This window comes from Engystomops pustulosus, chromosome 4 (genome assembly GCF_040894005.1).
Source record: "Engystomops pustulosus chromosome 4, aEngPut4.maternal, whole genome shotgun sequence".
Taxonomy (NCBI): domain Eukaryota; kingdom Metazoa; phylum Chordata; class Amphibia; order Anura; family Leptodactylidae; genus Engystomops; species Engystomops pustulosus.
Window position 1 is genome coordinate 81141710 of NC_092414.1, and position 21183 is coordinate 81162892.

Sequence of the window (21183 nt, forward strand, 5' to 3'; positions counted from 1 at the left end):
GGATACTTTTCGGCTACTATACAGAGGTAAGAAATAGTGGAAAGACTTTGTAAGGCTATGTGGCAATACGGCTATAGGGGACGCATTCAAGGGTCCTTGGAACTTTTGTTTGCATCCCGTGAGTTGCTTGTGGGGTGAGCTCTGCTCAACTGCCGATGCCCATGACAAAAGACTGCCTGGAATGCAAATACGAGCTGAATTAGAACCTGCTCTATCTTTTGCATCTTGGCCAGTCGGCTCCTGCACAGGGCTGTGAAATTCATAGCCATGTGCATGAGCCTATGGAAGCAAATGAGGACGTGTGCTAGTTGAGGAAAATACGGCTAGTATAAGTCCACATTTCCTTGTCATGTGCAGGTAGCCTCACTGATGAATATAACTCCGGTTCCAGTCTTTACTTTATACCTTACCTCTGTGTAGTTGCTGGAACGACTTGCAACATGGTTTTGGCTAAGAGAAAATGAATACCTAGTGGGAACTGGGTCTCAACTCTGGAGTGAGGTTGTACTCTGCCCTGTTTCTGGGCAGATTGAAGGGAAGAGGTCAGGAAAAAAGAATAAGCTAATCCTTACCTTACAAGCAAAGGGCAATTTTGGCCCCAACCAATTGATGGCCACTGCCAAGGGTCCAGCTGAGCCCTTTCCATTCTTTCCATCACATGATTGTAGAGTTAGAGAGGGATCTCTTAAGTGCTGTCATAAAGAAAAAATAATTTCATTCAAATTTGTCCCCATTACTATTACATATGAAATGTAACAAGTTATATATCTCATCACTTATCTTATTGTATTGTTATCTCACAGATTGGGTCAACCATTGAAGATCCTAGTGTTTTTAAAGATATTGAAGATGCTGTGCAAGCTGGATTGTGAAGCAATAAGTCCTATTATAATTCTAAAACGGTCAAAGCCTCTTTGGTTTCAGAGAAGAAATTATAACAGATCAATCAAGTTAGAAAATAAACCTTTTAGGTTTTTACATAGAATTAGACATATTATCAGCAGTCAAAATTTGATGTCTACCTAGTTATATTGTTGACATACGTATAGCAGTATGTTTTCATATATATCCATGCCCCTACACATATGTGGCTATGTGGTGCAGCTATAGAAACCAATCTCCTGTTACTACTAGGACATAGACGACAAGCAGCTACATACCAGGAGTTTAGTTTTCTCAAGTGCAGGAAATCTAAAATGAATTGTGAGTAGCCGATCATGAATATAGTAACTGGGATGGTGTTGAGGGTGATGATTGCATCTGGGAATAGGAGCCTTAGAGGTCTTATTAGGTGGTTTTTCCGCATGTACATGAAGGAGTCAAGTACTTATTGGGAGGGGGGGTTGATACCAATTTTGTATTGATCCCCTTTTAGCTTGAAGTTAGAGATTTTAATTATTAGTTTTATACAATGTACAATAAACTAATTTTAGTTCCCCTAAATACTTCTGATAATTTACTGTTCGGCAACTGCTTAAAATATAATTGAAGGACTCCTCTTTGAATGAATGTCTGTTCTACATGAGTTTTTTTGACTCCTTTATTATTCTTATAAATTTTAAGCGTTGACATGTTGTATTTTATGGAAAGAAAATGAACAAAACAATATTTTCCAAGAGAACCGGTTTCTTTTTTTTTATTAAAGGTCTTCTACACTTTTAAATTGTTCATCATTTGGCCAAATTATTCCAAAGTAGATGTTTAGGGAGTAAAAGTAGAGTGTTTTTTAATGTAAATTGAACATAACATTTTGAGACAAGCTGGCAGGTGTAATGGTGTACCTCAATTGCTCATAAGCTCCAAAAACGTAAGTACATACACTAGTATTTTTTCTTACTGTGACTTTTGCTCAACAAAAGGCATGTGCAACTAGAACTGATGGATGTAGTAACTTAACCTCCAAAGTTTGTAAATGGCATGGGCACACATGTGTGGCAAACTTAGTCTTGAGTGACTCCATAATAGCTGCAAGAAGTATGGCTGATTTTAACATAAAACATTTCTAATCCATTTCTCATAGGCATCAGCCACTGACCTCAAATGTTGTTTGTGGTAGTTTAAGCACATTGACTCCATTGCCATTCACAGAACCAAAAATCTCCTTTAAAAGGGGTTTCTATTTTAATGGTATCCCCCAAGGGCTCAAAAAAAAACTCATACTTGCACCGCTCTGTTTCCCCTGTGTCCAACCAGAAGTTCCAGCAGAGTCTCAGGACCTGCTTCATCCAATGGCTGGCCTCCTTGGACATGGGAAGTCACTTGAATTTACGAGGGGAAATTACCTCCTGTGTTATCCCCTGGTGAGACAAGGCCAGTCATTCAAAGAAGAGGGTCCATGGACTTTCTGATGAGACACAGGGACCTGAAACTGGAAGTACTGGAGCAACATGGGAGCTGGAGCAGGTTAAATATGTGTTTTAGTTTATTTTTTTTTCCTTTTGGCCCCATGGAGGTTTTCCATAATTATGAAAAGCCCTTTTAAGGAGTCAAACATTTTTTTCTAATTATCAAGTAATTTTCTTATACCTAATTTAATTAGTTGAATGTACAATGTGACCTGAGAGTGGTATATTTCAAAATGTACCCTTTTTGTCTAATCTATCACTTAAAAAGAATGCTATTAAATGTTATGTAAGAGATCGGACTCTTTATTGATCAGATACCACACATGTAGTGACTCAGGTTGATGTGTATTATATGAGGTGAGTGCTTTTTTACCATGTTGCGCAATGTCGCTGCCAATGCTAACGTGTACTACGGTATTCAGAAAAGAGAGAAAAAGAAATCTCCATGGAAACTGAAAGATCATATTCCAAACCTAGAGCACTCTCTTGTGGCCAACTGCAAGAATCCACCTTATTCATCAAGAATTTTAGAAGTTTTAACATATAAAATCCCATACAGAATTAAATTTTTCCCTTTTTATTGACAATGGAAGGAAAACAGTTTGTCACCATAAACTTTCAACTTTCGGTTAAAAATGAGATATGACAATAAAAGAAATGTTTTTTGAACGTGCAGTTTAACAGAATAATTAAAAAACAGTATTGAAGCTGAAGTTGGCAAATAGTTTCAAATAATCTTAACGCCTACTTAGAAATGTCTATAGAAACTATTGAGGAAGCAACGGTTGCGACAACAAATAAAGCCACAGCAGGTAATAAGATTGCAGATGTATTATACCTGTGGTAAGATATAATACAGTGGTTATGGAAAGCATTAAGGCTGCTTTAAATTTTTCGCTCTTTGTCTCATTGCAGCCATTTTTGGTAAGATCAAAAAAGTAATTTTTTTTGCTCATTTATGTACACTCTGCTCCCCATCTGTACAAAAAACCGAGAAATGTAGATTTTTTTTTCTAATTTATTAAACAAGAAAAACTGAAATATCACAGTCATAAGTATTCAGATCCTTTGTGCAGTATTTCTTAGACCTCGTGATTATCATTTGCTCCCACATGTACTGTAAGTTGTGAGGTCTTGTATAGAAAGGTGTGTGCCTTTCCTAATCAAGCTGGGCACAGCTGGACTCTAGTGATGGAGTAGAACTATCTCAAGGAGGATCAGAAAGCATGTGAGTTAAATGTCACAGCATAAGGTTTGAGTACTTATGGTTTATTAAATTAGCAAAGATATCTACATTTCTGTTTTTTCTGTCAAGATGGGGTTCAGTGTGTACATTAATGAGCAAAAAAAAACTTTTTTGATCTGCAACAAAACAAATAATGAGAAATTAAAAGGGGTCTGAATACTTTCCGTACCCACTGTATGTCACAATGTCTTTCAGTTAATTCCTCCAAACTTCAAGGAAGTCTTTACAAGGCCATCATGGCTAAGAGCATAACAGTAATTAGGTTTCCTAAAGCCCCGGTGGATAGATTTGTACATAGGAAACCGAAGTATTAAGACTGCTAGATTGTTCAATCCAGCAGAGGCTGGCATCTGAACAGATGAAAGAAAGCAAAAGTTGTTCTCGGTAAAGCAAAGTGATTTCTTGGTCCACAGGTTACATTAATTTAGGACTTTGTTTTACAGAGATTGTTTTGTTTCGGTGATTGCTATTGACTCATGTAAACAGTTCATTATTCGAAGAGCCTTCACAGTGCTTCTCTGATGGTGTGTGACCTATCGGGTGCCTTCGACAGTCCATTTGGGCTCAAAGGCCAGATTTCATCATACAGAGCCAGAGGCAGGTATTCAGCTGTATGTTTAGAGGTTCTTAGGAGAAACATGTTGAGGCATCTAACTGCTAAACATACTAGATTGACTGTTACAATCCAAAAACTGTAAAAACAGTGAAATGGAAAGGTACAAACATTAGTGACACTTGTCCGGTCTTCCCACATAGACTTTTCGAACTTTAACTTTTTTTTATTTTTAAAAAAATCATATTTATAACCATTTACACTTGAGAAAATAAAAAGACTTACACTTCATAAAATAAATACACATTAAATACTTAAATATTTCTAGTATTTTACAAGGAAAACAGATATAACAGAACGTAAAAACAATTGGTTCCATCTTGGTAAGTTGTGCACATCGAAGCCTCAAAGGATCATGGAAACCTTCTTACAATTATAGTTTGTTCTCTGTCTTAAACTAAGCATATGATAATGCAGTACATAAAAATATCTTCACATTTTAGTATTGTAAATCAGTGCTCATTCTGCCATCCAGGCATCCGCCAGTTGTTCTCTTGCTGCAGTTCTCCTAGGTAGTGCACTTCAGGTAGATAGTTAAAAGATGACACCTGCAAAGGCAATATTATATTGATTAGCAAATTAAAAAAACAACAACTTATCATCTACCTTATCGAATACTGTATGGTACATCCACCCAAATGCACAGCTGGAAAGAGGATCAATAGGAGTATTCCCAAATAAAACCCAAAATATAAATAATTTATACATTATACATACATTATTTGATTTAGCATTTTTGTTTTTATTCACTCCCCACATTCAATAATCTATAACTTTTTTTATTTTTCCATGCACAGAGCTGTGTGATGGCTTGTTTTCTGCATAACAAATTGTGGTATTTAATATTCCATGCCATGTATTGGGAAGCAGGAAAAAAATTCCAAATGCAGTGAAAATACGCATTTGAGCAGTTTTCTTGTGGGCTTGGATTTTGCGGATTTCACTGTATGCTACAAGACAGTTAACTTTATTCTTTGGGTTTCTGTGATCACGGGGATATCAAATTTGTATAGGTTTTATAATCTTTTCATACATTTACAAAATTAAAACCACCTGTACAAAAAAATTTTTTGCCATCCTCTGGCGCTCATAACTTTTTTTTATACTTTGGTATACAGAGCTGCGGGTGGTGTAATTTTTTTTACAACTTTTGATGTTTTCAATGCTACCATTTTCGACTTTGGGCACTATTTTCCATTACGGGGTTAAACGCAGTGAAAAACCGATATTCTATTTTGATCGGGCATTTTCGGATACCTAATGTGTTTGATTTTTACTGTGTACATATATATTATATATATCTATCTTATTTCTAGGGAAACTGATTTGAATTTTTAGGTTTTTAAAAAAATTTATAATTTTTTTAATTTTACTATTATTCAGACTCCCTAGGGTACTTTTAACCCTAGGTTGTCTGATCGATCCTATCATATACTGCCATAATAGAGTATGGCAGTTTATGGGGATTTTCCTCATTCATTACAATGTGCTGATCGCACATTGTAATGAAAGGCTTAAAACGGGACAGCCTCGGGTCCTCAGAATGCGCCACTGTTTGTTTTTAAGCCGCTTACAGGCTATGGAAAGGGCTCAGCCCATGAGCACCTGGTGTGTGATATACTATTACATCACATGTCAGTGAAGGGTTACTATACATGTGACTATGTTTGCACGGAATCCCGAATCCCAAATCCCAACCCCATGTGGTTTGATTTGCAGTCAGCATATTTCCAAACAGGAGGAGTTGTGTAAAAACATTCCAAGTGCTGGCCATATTTACTTGCCTGAAACATCCAGCTGATCTTTTCCTACTAACCTATATAATAATAATAATTCCTTTATTTATATAGCGCACACAGATTACGCAGTGCTGCACAGAGCTTGCCAGATCAGTCCCTGTCCCCAATGGGGCTCACAATCTAATCAACCTACCAGTATGTTTTGGAGTGTGGGAGTACCCAGAGGAAACCTATGCAAACATGGAGAGAACATACAAACTCTTTGCAGATGTTGACCTGGATGGGACTCTAGCCCAGGATCCCAGCGCTGCAAGGCTGTAGTGTTCTATATCAGTTTGCTCAGCATCTACTGTTCTATAACATTCTTCCTACACATTAATTGCATTTTCAAAGTGACAATTTCCCTTTGAGTTCCTACAGAAAATGATAATTTTTTTTGTGGTTAGCTGACTACTCCAAACGATTACTGTCCTGAGCAGTAATATGATGTTTAAGTACAGGTGATCGCAGAGTTCAGTATATAACTGCAATAGGTTTGTTCAATGTTTTTGGTCTAGATAAACCCTTTAATGTTTATCCCACTGATTAAAGCAATCCTGTCTTCAGGATTTAACATTTTCACCTAATGACAGGTTCCCATAATCTTTTTAATACTCATTCTCAATCTGCTTTTATAATTTAATGTTACTTCTTCCACTCACTGATATACCTGGCACACTGCCAGCAAACTGGATCGAGGCGAGCACCACCTGCAACTCAGTGCGGCACATGGATCATAGTTTTTCGTCTGCCACTTCTTCAAGTTTCCTGAAGTTGGCCTACTTAACCGGTTCGCGACCGCCCGCTGTGTATTCACGGCAGCGGTCGCGTTCCGATGCATGGAGAGGGCTCGCGGGCCGAGCCCTCTCCATAGCCGGTAAGTCTCTGCTGCATATTGCAGCAAAGGCTTACCGGTAACACCCACGATCAGTGCCGGCACCGATCGCGGGTGTTTTCTTGCTGACCGCTGCCGGCGGCCCATGCGCCGCCATCTTTCCGAGGACCGGCGATCCGTCGCCAAGCTACTTCGGGTTAACCCATTCATTACAATGTACTGTAGTATGGCAGTATATGGTAGGATCGATCAGACAACCTAGGGTTAAAGTACTCTAGGGAGTCTGAAAAATAGTAAAAATAAAAAAAAGTAAAAAAAAAAAAAAATTATAATAAAAAAACCTAAAAATTCAAATCACCCCCCTTTCCCTAGAACTGATATAAATATAACTAAACAGTAAAAATCATAAACATATTAGGTATCGTCGCGTCCGAAAATGCATGATCTATCAAAATATAATAACGGTTTTTCACTGCGGTTAACCCCGTAACGGAAAATTGCTTCCAAAGTCAAAGCTGGCACTTTTTTGCCATTTAAAAATTTTTTTAAAATTCTATAAAAAGTGATCAAAAGGTCGTACAGTCCTAAAAAGAATATCATTGAAAACATCATCAAAAGTCGCAAAAGATGACACCACCCTCAACTCCATACAACGAAGTATGAAAAAGTTATAAGCACAAGAAAACGGCAAAATAAAAAAAAAAATTTGTACATGAGGTTTTAATTTTTGTAAATGTATGAAAACATTATAAAACCTATACAAATTTGGTATCCCCTTAATCGTATTGACCCAAAGAATAAATTAGATGCGTCATTTGTGGCGTGAAGGGAAAGACGTAATATCCAAGCCGACAAGAATACGACACAAATGCGTTTTTTCACCATTTTTCCCGCTTCCCAGTACATGGCATGGAATATTCAATGCGATCACTATGAAGTGCAATTTGTTACGCAAAAAACAAGCCATCACAGAGCTTTTTACGTGTAAAAATAAAAAAGTTATATGATTTTTGAAGGTGGGGAATGAAAAATGGAAATGAAAAAACGGGAAAAGGCCCGGTCCTTAGCTGGTTAAGATACATTGCAATGATTAAGTTTTTCCTCTTTGTGATACATGTGATGAGTTGCCTGGTAAAGGCAAGTTAGGCCCTATTCACAGTTTAGGGCCTAACTTGCTGATCAGTGGTGGTCTCACTTTTGGGACTTTTTGTGGTGTGCGACTTTTGAATCCCAAATAGTAGCTTACCAAAAGTAAGTCTGGGTCAAGCATGCACTGTTTTGCGACTTATTAGACTTAAAAGTCGCACAAGTTGAACAAACATCTGGACTACAAAGATAAATACGCACACTGCATTAAATTCTTAATGCAGCTAACTTTGGTATGCTGCTTGATTCTGTGCCTAAAAGCTGCAAAACATTGCACAATAAAAAGAAAAAGGAAGCAATAGGAGTGATACATGTCCCCCAATTTGTGGTATCCCTTGCTACACAAAGATCAATGCAGTTTACATGCAGGGGGCCAGGTTTAATATATATATACCATATGTACTCAAGTATAAGCCTAGTTTTTCAGCACAAAAAATGTGCTGAAAAACGCTAACTCGGCTTATACTCGAGTCAAGGAAAAAAACAAAAAGTGAACTCACCTTCTGACGCTCCCCGGCATCCATTGCGGCTTCGACATCGGGTCCGGTCCGTCAGTCTTCATGACGTCAGCCGCATCGGCACACACTATGATGTCAGATTGCGGCTGACGTTATGGTGCCTGCAACGGACCGGGAGGGGGCAGACAGGCAGGCTATATACTCGAGGGGGCAGACAGGCAGGCTATATACTCGAGGGGGCAGACAGGCAGGCTATATACTCGACGGGGCAGACAGGCAGGCTATATACCCGACGGGGCAGACAGGCAGGCTATATACTCGACGGGGCAGACAGGCTGGCTATATACTCGACGGGGCAGACAGGCCGGCTATATACTCGACGGGGCAGGCAGGCAGGCTATATACTCGAGGGGGCAGGCAGGCAGGCTATATACTCGAGGGGGCAGACAGGCAGGCTATATACTTGAGGGGGCTGGCTATATACTCCAGGGGGCTGGCAGGCTATATATTGGGGGGGCTGTGACCAATGCATTTCCCACTGTCGGTTTATACTTGAGTCAATAGGTTTTTCCAGTTTTTTGTGTCAAAATGAGGGTTATACTCGAGGATATACAGTACCTTTAAAAGTGAGTGCAGTAATGTCAATGATAAAAGCAGATTGGATATTAGTATTAAGCAGGATATGAGAACTTGTATTTTGGTGAAAATGTGAACTTCTGATGATGGGTTCCCTTTAAACAATATTTTTTACAAATAGAAACTAGCAAAGAGCACTGGGAGAATGCAGCTCTGTAATAGAATACGGAATGTAAATCAAAAGCTACACAAATTGTTTATTATTACTCGCCCATTTATTACTTATTTATTTTACCAGACAACCCCTCTGTGGTTTATGCACAAGTGTAGTTATATTGCTGTGTAATAAAATGCAAGAAAAATTAAAAGGAATACTTACTGCAACTCAGTGCTATGCTCATTTAGATCTGTCAACATGAGTATGTCCGGACTGTAGAGCTGTCTAATCTCTGCATTGCAGGAGAGGCAGCAGCTGATTAAATACAATGGAGAAGAAATTGATGTCAATATTTAAATATGAGTACAGTTATAGCCTGTTCAGCTATATACAAATAGAGAAAGAAATTACATATGAATACACTGAACTTTGTGTGTTAATTGTATAGGATGGTAAAGCATTGCATAGCTTGTGAGATATTAAAAGGTTGTCCAGTAAAATAATATAGAGTTTCTACTTGTAGACATATCGGAGGGGGGCAGTAAAGTAAACAAATAGTTATTTGCATTACTGCTACCCACCCCTTTAGCTCCCAGCTCAACTTAACTTCCTGGGAGTCATCCAACAGTACCGGAAGCAATAGGAGAGTCTTAGCGCTGACTGAGGATAGTCATTATTCCAACCAGTCATTGGCTGAGTGGCATCTCCTACTGTTTTCTGTGGCATTAGGAGACCCTCAGGAAGCTGAAAGTAGCAATTAACAATTTAATATTCTGGCCCACTTATTTATAATTTTACTTTACTGGACAACCTCTTTAATCTTTCAAGTAAACCTGTTGCTGACTTTTAGAGACACTGCAAAATTTACTAGACTAAATGCACCAGAATTGTGGCTGCACTTGCAACAATAAATCTTTTCCATCATTGATTAAAATGACTTAGAGCTTCTGTACGTCACATGTAGGGTTTTTCAGGAATATAAAAACCATAGGGCATGGGGAGACATCAAGTAGTAAGGAAGGCACACTCCGGCTTCATTCACATGAATGTATGTCCGGCAGGCATATGTTCGCCGCGATGGAGAGGAGGAGTGGTGACCTCTCCCATCTTCATTGCGATGTATGGAGCACGGCACTGTAACACGGGGAAAGATAGGACATGTCTACCAAATGTGTGCTGCACTGTATCGCTCTGTGCGCCTCGTGTGAATACAGCCTAAGCTCAAAGTTCATGCTTTGCTCTAGTATCCCAATTTTCGGCACCGTGTCTATCCAGAGTTTCTGGGGTGATACAGAATCTGCTTCTGCCAATATGTGGCCTTCATGGACCATCTTCTTTTGCCAATGGGAGGTTACCTCATTTATGTCCCCTGTTCTGAGGTTGCCAATCATTTATACTAGGTCTTGTGAACCCTGCAGCTTCCAGAAGGAAAAAGTGCAATGCAGTGCAGTATTGGAGCAATGCAAGAATAGGAGCTGCTGCAGTCTAAGTATGCTTCCTTTTTTCCTTATCGGATTTCCCGCATTCATGGAAAACCTCCTTCGTTGTAGATTAGCTAAAATGGTTTTTGTTTTAAAACACCATAAGATTACATCAAAATTTGATGCAAAGTAAGCCAGCTAAACAAGTCTAAAGATGAATTTCTCACCCAGCACGAGCCATTTCAGGCTCATCTTCAGGCTTCATGCACGCTAAATGAGGGTCGTAAGGTCCACTGTGCATGGTGTCTGAAAGCACTGTTCGTGAAACACAGATTATAGAGAGTCCTATTCCTGCCTGGATTTCCAACTTGACTGCTACCTTTCCCCTGTTTGCAGCCCATTTGTGCTTTGAGGTCTAGGACTGATCAGTCTAAATTAATGTCTATATAGTAGACAGGATTAGTAAATCTGTTTTTGCATATTTACTGATTCGATTTTCCCTATGCTGGGACGCTTGTGATAAACTGGAATTACAAATTCTGTAATGTTCACAGAATGTGTGATTTTAATTATTTTTGTAGATTTTTATTACATGAATGTGTCCTGTAAACATGTAGAATTTTATTTTGACATAATAATTTAATGCACTTCTACACCAATAGTTTGCTGTCTTGCTAGAAGCAGAGCTAAAAATAAAGTGGTACCATCTGTTGTCATTTTTCGTGAGTGTCCGGATGTTGTTGTTAATCTAAACCCCGCTGGCAGTGTTTCTGAAGAGCCTGGCATCATGCTGATTCCATGGACCTCTCGTGGTGGAAACTGCCTCCTCCAGGAGGGCCCACGTCTGAAGTTTTTGTCATCACTCTGAAAATACAAAGCATGCCATATTACAGTGGGTTAGTATCGCAAAAACTATTACTAAATTATTACTTAAAACACTCACAAAGCATCTTCAACCACGCTGGAAGGTAGAGAGACAATAAAAAAGGGCCTATAGTTCACCTGCCCTTTATTTTTTTTCTTATAAATGTACTGCAATAAGGGATGGCTTCAGGTAAGAGTTAAAATAATTGTCCATTGCTTGTTATTACGCTGTACATAATGTGAGAAGGCGGCCCTCCAGGAATGTAACCCCGGCATCTGAGAGGGTACTTTAGCTTTTGTTTACAATTTTGCTTCTGTGCCATAAATAAAAATTTTTGTAAAAATAAATCAAATGACTATATGTTCCCTACATTATCAATAAAAACTAGATATTGCCCTTCAAGGAAAAACTCTTACACAGATCCATACATGGGAAAAGAAAAAGTGTATATGGGAAAGCAGTTACAATTTTTAATAGTCGAAGGCTGGATCTGGCGCATGTGAACTGTGGCCTTTCACAGGTTAACCCCTTCCTGGCAATGCCCTTTTCCGTTATAAGGGTTTGTTTTCTGTGTAACAAATTGTACTTCCTATTGACAGTCTTTAATTTTCCATACTGTGTACTGGTAAGTGGGAAAAAATTACAAATGCAGAAAAAAAACTTTTGAGCTATTCTTTTGGGCTCTGTTTCTACAGCTGTATTTGTGTGCACTAAATAAGACCTCCCCTTTAATCTTTGGGTCAGTGCAATTATGGGCATACATACCATATATACTTGAGTATAAGCTGTGTGTTTAAGCACAAAAAATGTGATGCTAATAACATTTTTATACTTTGGCATATAGCGCTGCGTAATTTTTTTGCAGGATGTGATGACATTTACATTTGATATAATTTGAGAGACCCTACAACCTTTTGATCACTTTTAATTTCAATTTTTATTAGTTGTAAAATGACATAAAAGTGGCATTTCAGACGTTATTTCCTGTTATAAGTTCATGAGTCCTATTAGAGGCATAACTGCTTTTATATATTGAAAAATTGGGACGTGGCAAACCTGTTTATGATTTTAACGTCTTATTTTTATATCAGTTCTAGGGAAAAAGGTCTGATTTAGTTTTAGTTTTTTTTTTTAATTACTATTTTTTAGATCCCTTATAGTACTTCAACCCTAGGGAGTCTGATCGATCATAGCTTATACTGCCATATGACAGTATAGCAGTATATGGTGTTTTTGCACATGATCTGTTACAAAATGCGACAGGAACATTGTGACGGATATCACGGGGAGCGTCAATCATATCCAACCTTCGCCATCGGCATGTAAAGGGTTATCACCAGCGATCAATGCCAGCATCATTTGCGGGTATTAATTCTGGGTGTTTACTGCAATATGCAGTAAACGTCCAGTCTGTATGGAGAGGGCTCATCCAATGCGTCATGTTCCATTCCCTCTCCATTAACAAATACCAGAGAAAATACAGCAGCTATTATTATATAACAGAAGTTTCCATTGTTTTCAGTTACGCTTCCTAAAATGGTGTAATGGAAACCCTCAACACAAGTGTGAACTGAGCTTTATGTAAAACCATTAGGTTTCTTTTTGCAGATGTGAAAAAGAACTGAACAACAGATGTGTTAGGGACGTACAGAACAAAAACAAAGTGGATCTGTTTTTAACAGATGCACAATGCCCACACCTCTGTGAATAAGCCCTGCATACGTTCAGCTTGTCGACTATATCAACTCACTATTACCTCATCAAGTCTTCTCTCAGTTCCAAGTGCCAATAGATTGTTATATTCTCTTTCCAAGATTTGTCTTGCCTGAAATAAAAATAAATAAACAATTAGTTAAATGACATCTATTCCAAAACTTTGGTTGTTGTTGCATGGTTGCAGATGCATATAAAACAGTCATGGCAAACCTACACCATGCAACCAGCGCTTAAAGCCAGACCCACTAGTGTGTATAAACTTAACTTGGCTAAAAATTTTGTTAAGAACTCCAAATTTTTTCACATTGGCGGTTTTTTAGGATACTGTATATATATTATAGACCCCAGTGTGTACACACACATTGTATGTATGTGTATATGTGTGATATATATGTATTACACATACGACATATGTATATATGCCATGGTTCTGTATGTAGCTCAGTTCTGGTGGTATATTCTTTTAAGAAGTTTGGTTCACAAAGGGATTATTTGAACTAGCTTGGTTCAGATCCTGTATTTATGTACTGCACAATACTGAAACTTAATTTTCATTAAAGAGAGGGTCACGGTATATAACGTACTTACTCAGGGTTGGGATATATATATATTTAATGACTTGCTTTGTTTGAGATTTACCCTGTAGAGTAAATTACCTAGAAACTGCCCTGGCTAGAATACTAACAATTCACTACTACCTTTTCACAAATTTAGGTATAATGATTTATATCATGAATGTGGGAGCACATTCAGAAGTATGCCATGGAGCCCATCCTTTCCTAGTCATGCCCTTGTTTTGAGACAATATATAACAGAACAATATTGTCTTTAAAACTGGTAATCCACAGATATGTGGACAGGTTTTTTTTTAGTATATATAAATAGGCTTTGAATTGTTCAACTTTTAAGGACATCTTAATGGTAGATGCTTACAACTCCCCTCCCCATCTCCCGAGCAGCCGTGTTTGGTAGAAGAACGCTTTTTTAAAATATGCAAATGAGACTGAAGCGCTCTGCTGACTGGCTCTGCCTATACTGTGTTAAGAACCTCACCGGCTCTCCCTCTTCTATTCTTGAGCTTAGAGCGAGAACAGCAGAGGGGGAGCTGGTGAGCCAGTCCACCGAGGGGCATGAATAAATTACTTATCGGCAGTGGTAAGAGGCACTCTGCTGAGCGCCTCAGACTCATTTATATATTTTAGGAACCGTTATTTCTATGAAAAGCAGTCGTTCTAAATGAAACAAAAAGAAGTTTTCTGGTGATGGGACGGTAAGGTAAGTTGTAAGTAGATCACCTGATGGTAGATGTCCTTTTATGATTGAGCTTTGAATGCGGGTTTATTAATAGGACCTTACTATTAGGAAAGTGACATGGGAGCAGAATAGTCTGATCCCTACAACGGACCAATTTACCCATGATCATGGTCACTGTAATAAACAGGCACTGGATACTACATTGCTTACAAGCATAAACTGGGCTATTCTCCTATGGCATAGTCACAGTTATCAAAACTAATTTGACCACATAAGCATTAATAAGGTAACTTACCTGAGTATTTTGTGTTGGAATTTGTAGTAATAGTGCTAAACTTGTGTAATCAAAATTGTCATCCAAAGCAATGAGAGAACCATGGACCCCACTTTCTAATATACTGTTTGCATAATCTCTAAGACCTATTGTTTGGATCCAGCGGATAACACGGTCATTGCTCCATACCAATACGTCTGTAACCACAGAAAACAGATACACAATTATTGCTCAATATATGTATCTCCTTCAATTAAATACTATAAATAATACATGGTTTTGTGGGTTTTATTGACATTGGTCCAAATATTAAGTGTGCAATGAACGCAATCTCTGGCCACAAATGTGACTGCTGAGGCCAGGCATTGTCCAAGATGTCTAATCTAATTCTTATTTAAGATATTTGAGACAAACTTTATATTTTTCTTTCATCAAATGAGAATGTTTTTTTTGCCAAACAACCCTTATTAACAATTTTACATGTACATAAAATATATCTCAAAAAAGAAATGAAAAGTTTGCAACGCTTAGAATATTTAAAAAGTATTAAAATCTCAAAAGGTTTTTTAACTTTGAGTGCTATTTATGTCTGTGGAATTTACAGATCCAGGTTTTTTCTCTAACCTTCCCAGTGAATAGTGTGTATGCAGTAGCACTGGCCACATTAGAAATTAACCTCGCTTAAAATAACACACAAAATATGAAAATATGTATATGAAAATGTATATGAAAATGTATACATACAATACTGCTGTAGGTACATTCGAAAATATATGTATTTATAGTTACTACATGTTATGCTACTATTTTTGTGCGATCACATTTTCATAAAATCAGATTCAAGGACTAAATGCGTCTTCAAAACAAATGTGCACTATTGCAGTCTGGCATATTTGGCCGTGTTCTGCTTTAAGACCGTGGGTTACCCGGCAAGGTGTACCGGCTAATGGGGCATAGGATCTTAGCCCCTTTATATAATATTTTGACTCCGTCATCTATAGCTCTTCCTACCCGGCTATTTTAAATAAACTGCTCCACCCTCCCCTTTTTTACATTAGTTTTTGTTTTTGCTCTCCACCGCTAGCAGAGGCAATTTGTAAGCAGTCTGTGAATTACAACACATCCATTGACATAGCTATGGGCATCAGTAGTGGATTATAATATAATGGGTGGTAGCCTGGCGCCTTCTAGTAGGAAAAATGCGACTCAGACCACTCACCAAATTTTATACTGAGATGGACCTTCACCCATGAAACCCTTGTACATCTGTTCCTGCTCTCAATACATGTGTATATGAGAGCCATTTCAGAACCTTTGAAGGTCCTCCAAAGCTCCTGAAACTGTATATTGAAAGCAGGTAGAAGGGACGCATCCTCCATTCTCCAAGAAGCTGGATTCTAGTAACATATGTAGGAACTGAATTCCGTACTTGTAGGGGCTATTATATTCATACAGCCAAGGGCAACTTTAATCCGCCCCTGATGGGAAAGTGAGTTACAACATATCATCTGCTGAATGTGTGGTTCATAATTTACCTTTTATTTCATGCTGACTTCCTTCTCTTCTTCTTTCCAATTCCTTTCTGTCATAATTTAACTTTTTTAAGCACATGATTCCATACTGCAAACTTGTTCTGTTGATAGAAAAATAGACAAATGCACATCAACCTCAGATTTGTCTAAAAGAAATCTCTTCATAAAAATAAGGCATTATGTATACAAGGTAAAAGAAATAAAATATCTGAAAGTTTTTTTTTTTTTTTTTTTACACAATGATTCATGATTATGATTTAAATCTACAGACTGTCCCCTACTTAGGGACACCCGACTTACAGACAGACCCCTCTGACCTGGTGAAGCTTTCTGAATGCTTTACTATAGTCCCAGATTGCAATAATCAGCTGTAAAGTGTCTGTAATGAAGCATTATTGATAATCCTTGGTCCCATTACAGCAAAAAATGTTTAAATTCCAATTGTCACTGGGGCCCAAAACATTTTCGTCTGGATCTACAATTATAAAATATACAGTTTCGACTTACATACAAATTCAACTTAAGAACAAACCTCTGGACCCTATCTTGTACGTAACCCGGGGACTGCCTGTACCAGGATAATTATCACTGCTTGTACATCTTAATACTGGTTAACATGTCATCATTGTAGGATGCCACCATTTTGGGGAAGATCGTCACTCCCTGATGACGTTATTGGGAGAGACGACTATTCCCAAAATACCTGCGTGCAGTACCGTTTATGCCCATTAATTCAAAAGGTGAGGGAGACTTTGCAAGTAAAGAGTTAACACCAATAATCGGTGCCAGTAACAATTGCAGGTGTTTCTAGTGGGGATTCGAGTTTGGTAACCAGATTCTAACATCTGCAAATTTCTCAGCATGTCAGAAAGGAGACTCCCTACTGAAGAGGGAAGCATCTCCTGCCAAACATAAACTTCCTGTCAACAAAGATGTCTCCGAAGACATCAGGATTCTTAATGACATTATATGAGATATATGCTTATTTGCAGTTTGGTCTCATTTGCAAACATTCTTTTACGTAGACAACCCTTTTAAGGAGAAGACATAGAAGAATATATTTACACTTATGCCAATAAGGATGGCAGCTTGTCAAATCTTTCTATGTAGCTTAATTGGTTGTCTTACTGTGTGAAACAATATTTATACATTTATTTCATGTAATTAGTCCCATACCTATGAAAGCTATCCACCATTTTTAAGTGCACTCGAAGGTCTTTTTTTGTAAGATGGTCCAACATCCTTGCATCCACCAGGCATTCCATAAAATAACTTCGGTACTGAGGTAATCCCAAACTAGGCAACCATTCATTACCGATCCATTCATGATTCATGTCACCGTAAGCCAGGGTCTAAAAAGTGAGTCCAAAACAAAACATAAAAAGAATCAAAAACACTTTAGGTGTCGTCCCACAATTATGAAAATTACTACTGTTGCACCGCAATATGTATACTAATTCACTCTTTATCTGCCAAATATGTCCAATACCAATGATAAGAAACTGCTTTTAGTGTGCTGGTTCTTGTGGCCTGCACAATAGCTGGCATTTTACATACCCCCGTGTACACACACAAGGATATGGATAATGAAAAATGACATGGATATACTTGCTCTGACAACCTGAGACGGAATCAAAAGAACACCATATATATGCATGCACCTCCAACCACTTTTATGAGAGTGGCTATAACAGAGGGGGTGTGCATACAGTAATATCTACATGGCCCCCTTCACCCACCGGAAGCTAGCAGGATGTTCTGAGTTCTGTTGCCTAGGTGTTGCACGACCTTTGGCACCTGCCGACGAATCAGGGTAAGTATAATATGGATGACCCTATTAGGGTCTTATATTTACCCTGTTAAAGTTTCCTATAGGTGGCCAATCCATTTAAGTTTAGGTCAAAATCGGTACTTTGACCAATTACAAGTAGTGTTAATTAGAATATAGTTATACATACTATACTGAACACTATTAGCTGATCCTAAATATTTGGGCTGTTTCAACTATTTACAAAAATCCCAAAAACTTTTAAGGACTGATTCCTACCTGTGCCCAGCTTCCTTCTTCTGACTCTTTCTGTTTTGTCACCAGTAAGAGGGATAACAGGAAAGAAAAAAAAATATTTGTTAAATACTTAAAGAATAGTAAAGCACTAAAAAAATGAAGCACATACTAAAAAAACGCAACATTTACATGATTTATTTTATTACTTTAACATGCAAGTGACTGACTGAAGGATGAAGGAGTGGTGGAACATGAGGAGAACAAGAGAGGGATGAGCAATGTTGGACTGTTTTCTAAAGGTGACAATAAACGTTAGATACATGCTGGTTAAACATCCTTAGCAGCAAGCACTATAATTTATATGGTGGCCTCCTGACTCCTGGAAGAAGGATTCATATTATGAATTTAAACATGACACCTCTTATAGTCCTCGGGGAAGATAAGCTGCCCTCAAGGATTTGGAGAACATAAGTGTACCTATATGGAGGACGTAAGGAATAGGAATGGGAATAAACAGTCAACAGCTTTCATAGACCTAAGGATCCAATGGCTACAGTCTGCTGAGATCTTAAAGTCTCTAATCACTGATCCTGGGGATAGAGGCTGAAATCTAGGTGGTCAAACATTTTCTTGCAGCAACCACTACAGAGTAAATAGAGATTTACAAAAGAACACATTTAGATGTGTTGTCAAATGCATATGTTACTCTGTTTTTTCAGCATAATTTTTGTGCTGAAAAAGCCCCACTAATTTACCTACAGTGCTACCTGCAGCCCCTCCTCGCCCTGCGGCTGCTGCTTCTTCTCGTGGCTTCCTGGCAGTGCGGGCGTGCCCATGCATGTAGCCGTGAGAGCCACGAGAAGAAGAACCAGAACCAGGACATTTCATTATTGAGTGGACTTTGCTGGACATTTCATTATTGAGGGAGGGCTGCTGGACATTTTATTAAATTGTAGCGTCTGCATTTCCCACGCTAAACTTATACTCAAATCAATAAGATTTCCCAGTGGTAAAATTCGAGGCCTCCGCTTATACTCAGATTGGCTTGTACTTGAAGTATATATGGTATACACGGTAAGGCCTTCAGAGACGGAGATCCTATTTTCAGAAAGAAGCCACGCCACCATCCAGATGTCAATAAATAGTAAATCTTAACAGTACAGATAAAAAGAGAATTTTCTTAATAATTTTAGGCCAAGTTATTGGTCAATGGTCCTTTATGACCATGTGACCACTATAACTGGTGCTAAATGGATACTAACAGATTAGTATAGAGTACATGCATTTTATCTAATTCAAATTACATATGCTATCACTATTTTATACTATTTTATATACTATGGTTTTCATATACACTGGAGATCAAAATTAGAGAACAATGTATGATCACTTGATTTCTTCAGAAACAAATCCCCATTGATCAACATTTGATGGATTTTGTTATTTGTCTATGTGTATTGTTTATACTTGTTAATGTATTTGTATTCTTGTATAATAATAAAAAAAAATTTGATGGATTTTTGTTAGGGATACACCATGCTACTAGAGTGTTTTACAAAATTACCAAAGTATATCAACATAAAACCTTTATTTTGCAAAAAAATGTGATGATCATAATTAGAGGATAGCAATGACCAAAGCACAGAAAAGATTATAATTACATTTTCTGTAGGTTACACCAATTTGTAGGAAGTGTAAAGGCCTTTGCCTACAGGCCATCGTGGCCAAGATACATTAGTAGTCTCTCACACTGTTCTGGTGTGATTTTGGTCAAGTCTCTTCCACAGTTCTGTGACTGTTGTGGGTTTCTTGGCCATCGTTTTGTCACCAAGGACTTTCCAGAGGTTTTGTATTGGGTTTTATGGGTCTAGATCAGGACTCTTGACTGGCCATTTCATTGTTTCAAAGTTTTCTGACTCAAGGAACTTCTTTACCCGTTTTTCTTTGTGACAGGGGGCATTGCATGAAAATTGATGGCTGGTTGTATGAAGAATGCAAGGAAGGAACCAAATGTTGCTGAAGAAGGTTCTGATATACACTTGCATTCACTCTGCCATTTAGCTTTATGCAGAAAATATTCCACACATCATTAAACTTCCAACACCAACTTTCACTGACTTCTCTACACATTATGGGTTCAGTCTTTCCCCAGTTTGTCAATGAACATAATGGCCCATATATATTAAATTGACTGTATCAGTTTTTTGTCTAAATTTGCACTGGAAATAACGTGCAATCTGCTTGCTCATGTGTTTAGAAAGTGTCTGTGTCGCAGTTGCTCAGTGTTCGGCAAGACAGAAAAAGGTGCACCTAAAGAGACGTGTTAGTGCTTAGTTGGAGTTTGCAACACATTTAATACAGCAGTTTGCCTCACTTTTAATAAATCTGGGCCAATGCTTCTCCAACAGATCCAAATAAATTAACTTGAAAAAATAACTTGATTTTATCACTAAAATGAAGTGTGGACCACTTCTCCTCTGTCCACACAACGTTATCTTCAGCAAAGGCGAGTCTAGCCTTTTGATTCTTTCTGCTAATGAGAGGTTTGGTCCCCGAGTGAGCTTACAGTCCAAACGCTCTTAAACGTTGTGACACTGTATGACGAGACAGATCCTTACCCTGTTCAGTGCTGAGCTGGGAAGCAATTCCAGATGTATTGTTGAAACAATTACCCATGGAGATTCTCTATGTTATCCTGTCTTCTATTGCATTTGTCTTTCAAGGGGCGACCAGCCTTCTTGGGGGACTTGAATAAGGTTGTGATGTTGTAAAGATTCAATATTCTAGAAATCACAGTTGGAACAACCAACTTTGAAAAAACGACAGGTTGTATTTTTTTTTTTCATTGATCACTCTTCAGTGGAAAAAAACTGAACTGTAAAAAAGCCCATTGAAAAGAATGGTTTTCTCTTTCTGTTTTCAGTGATTTTTCAATGATGCCTTTCTGAACCAATATGTGTGT

General features: G+C 38.0%; 2 protein-coding genes across 8 annotated transcripts in view; one reads left to right on the forward strand and one right to left on the reverse strand.

Moving 5' to 3' along the window:
• Window positions 1-1621, forward strand: part of ACSS3 (acyl-CoA synthetase short chain family member 3) — a 50692-nt gene extending 49071 nt beyond the window's left edge. Inside the window, exon 17 of the mRNA XM_072146503.1 lies at window positions 804-1621. Within this exon, the coding sequence (XP_072002604.1) occupies window positions 804-872 (69 nt within the window). The 3' untranslated portion in view covers window positions 873-1621. The remainder of the gene's footprint in view (window positions 1-803) is intronic.
• Window positions 1622-2906: 1285 nt separating this feature from the next.
• Window positions 2907-21183, reverse strand: part of PPFIA2 (PTPRF interacting protein alpha 2) — a 212031-nt gene continuing 193754 nt past the window's right edge. For all 7 annotated transcript variants that reach the window (XM_072146502.1, XM_072146496.1, XM_072146495.1 and 4 more), the window contains 8 exons: window positions 18264-18293; window positions 17393-17568; window positions 16220-16317; window positions 14706-14881; window positions 13197-13265; window positions 11280-11439; window positions 9377-9469; window positions 2907-4752 (listed from right to left, as the gene is read on the reverse strand). In XM_072146502.1, coding sequence (XP_072002603.1) covers window positions 9408-9469; window positions 11280-11439; window positions 13197-13265; window positions 14706-14881; window positions 16220-16317; window positions 17393-17568; window positions 18264-18293 — 771 coding nt within the window. In that variant the 3' untranslated portion in view covers window positions 2907-4752; window positions 9377-9407. The remainder of the gene's footprint in view (window positions 4753-9376; window positions 9470-11279; window positions 11440-13196; window positions 13266-14705; window positions 14882-16219; window positions 16318-17392; window positions 17569-18263; window positions 18294-21183) is intronic.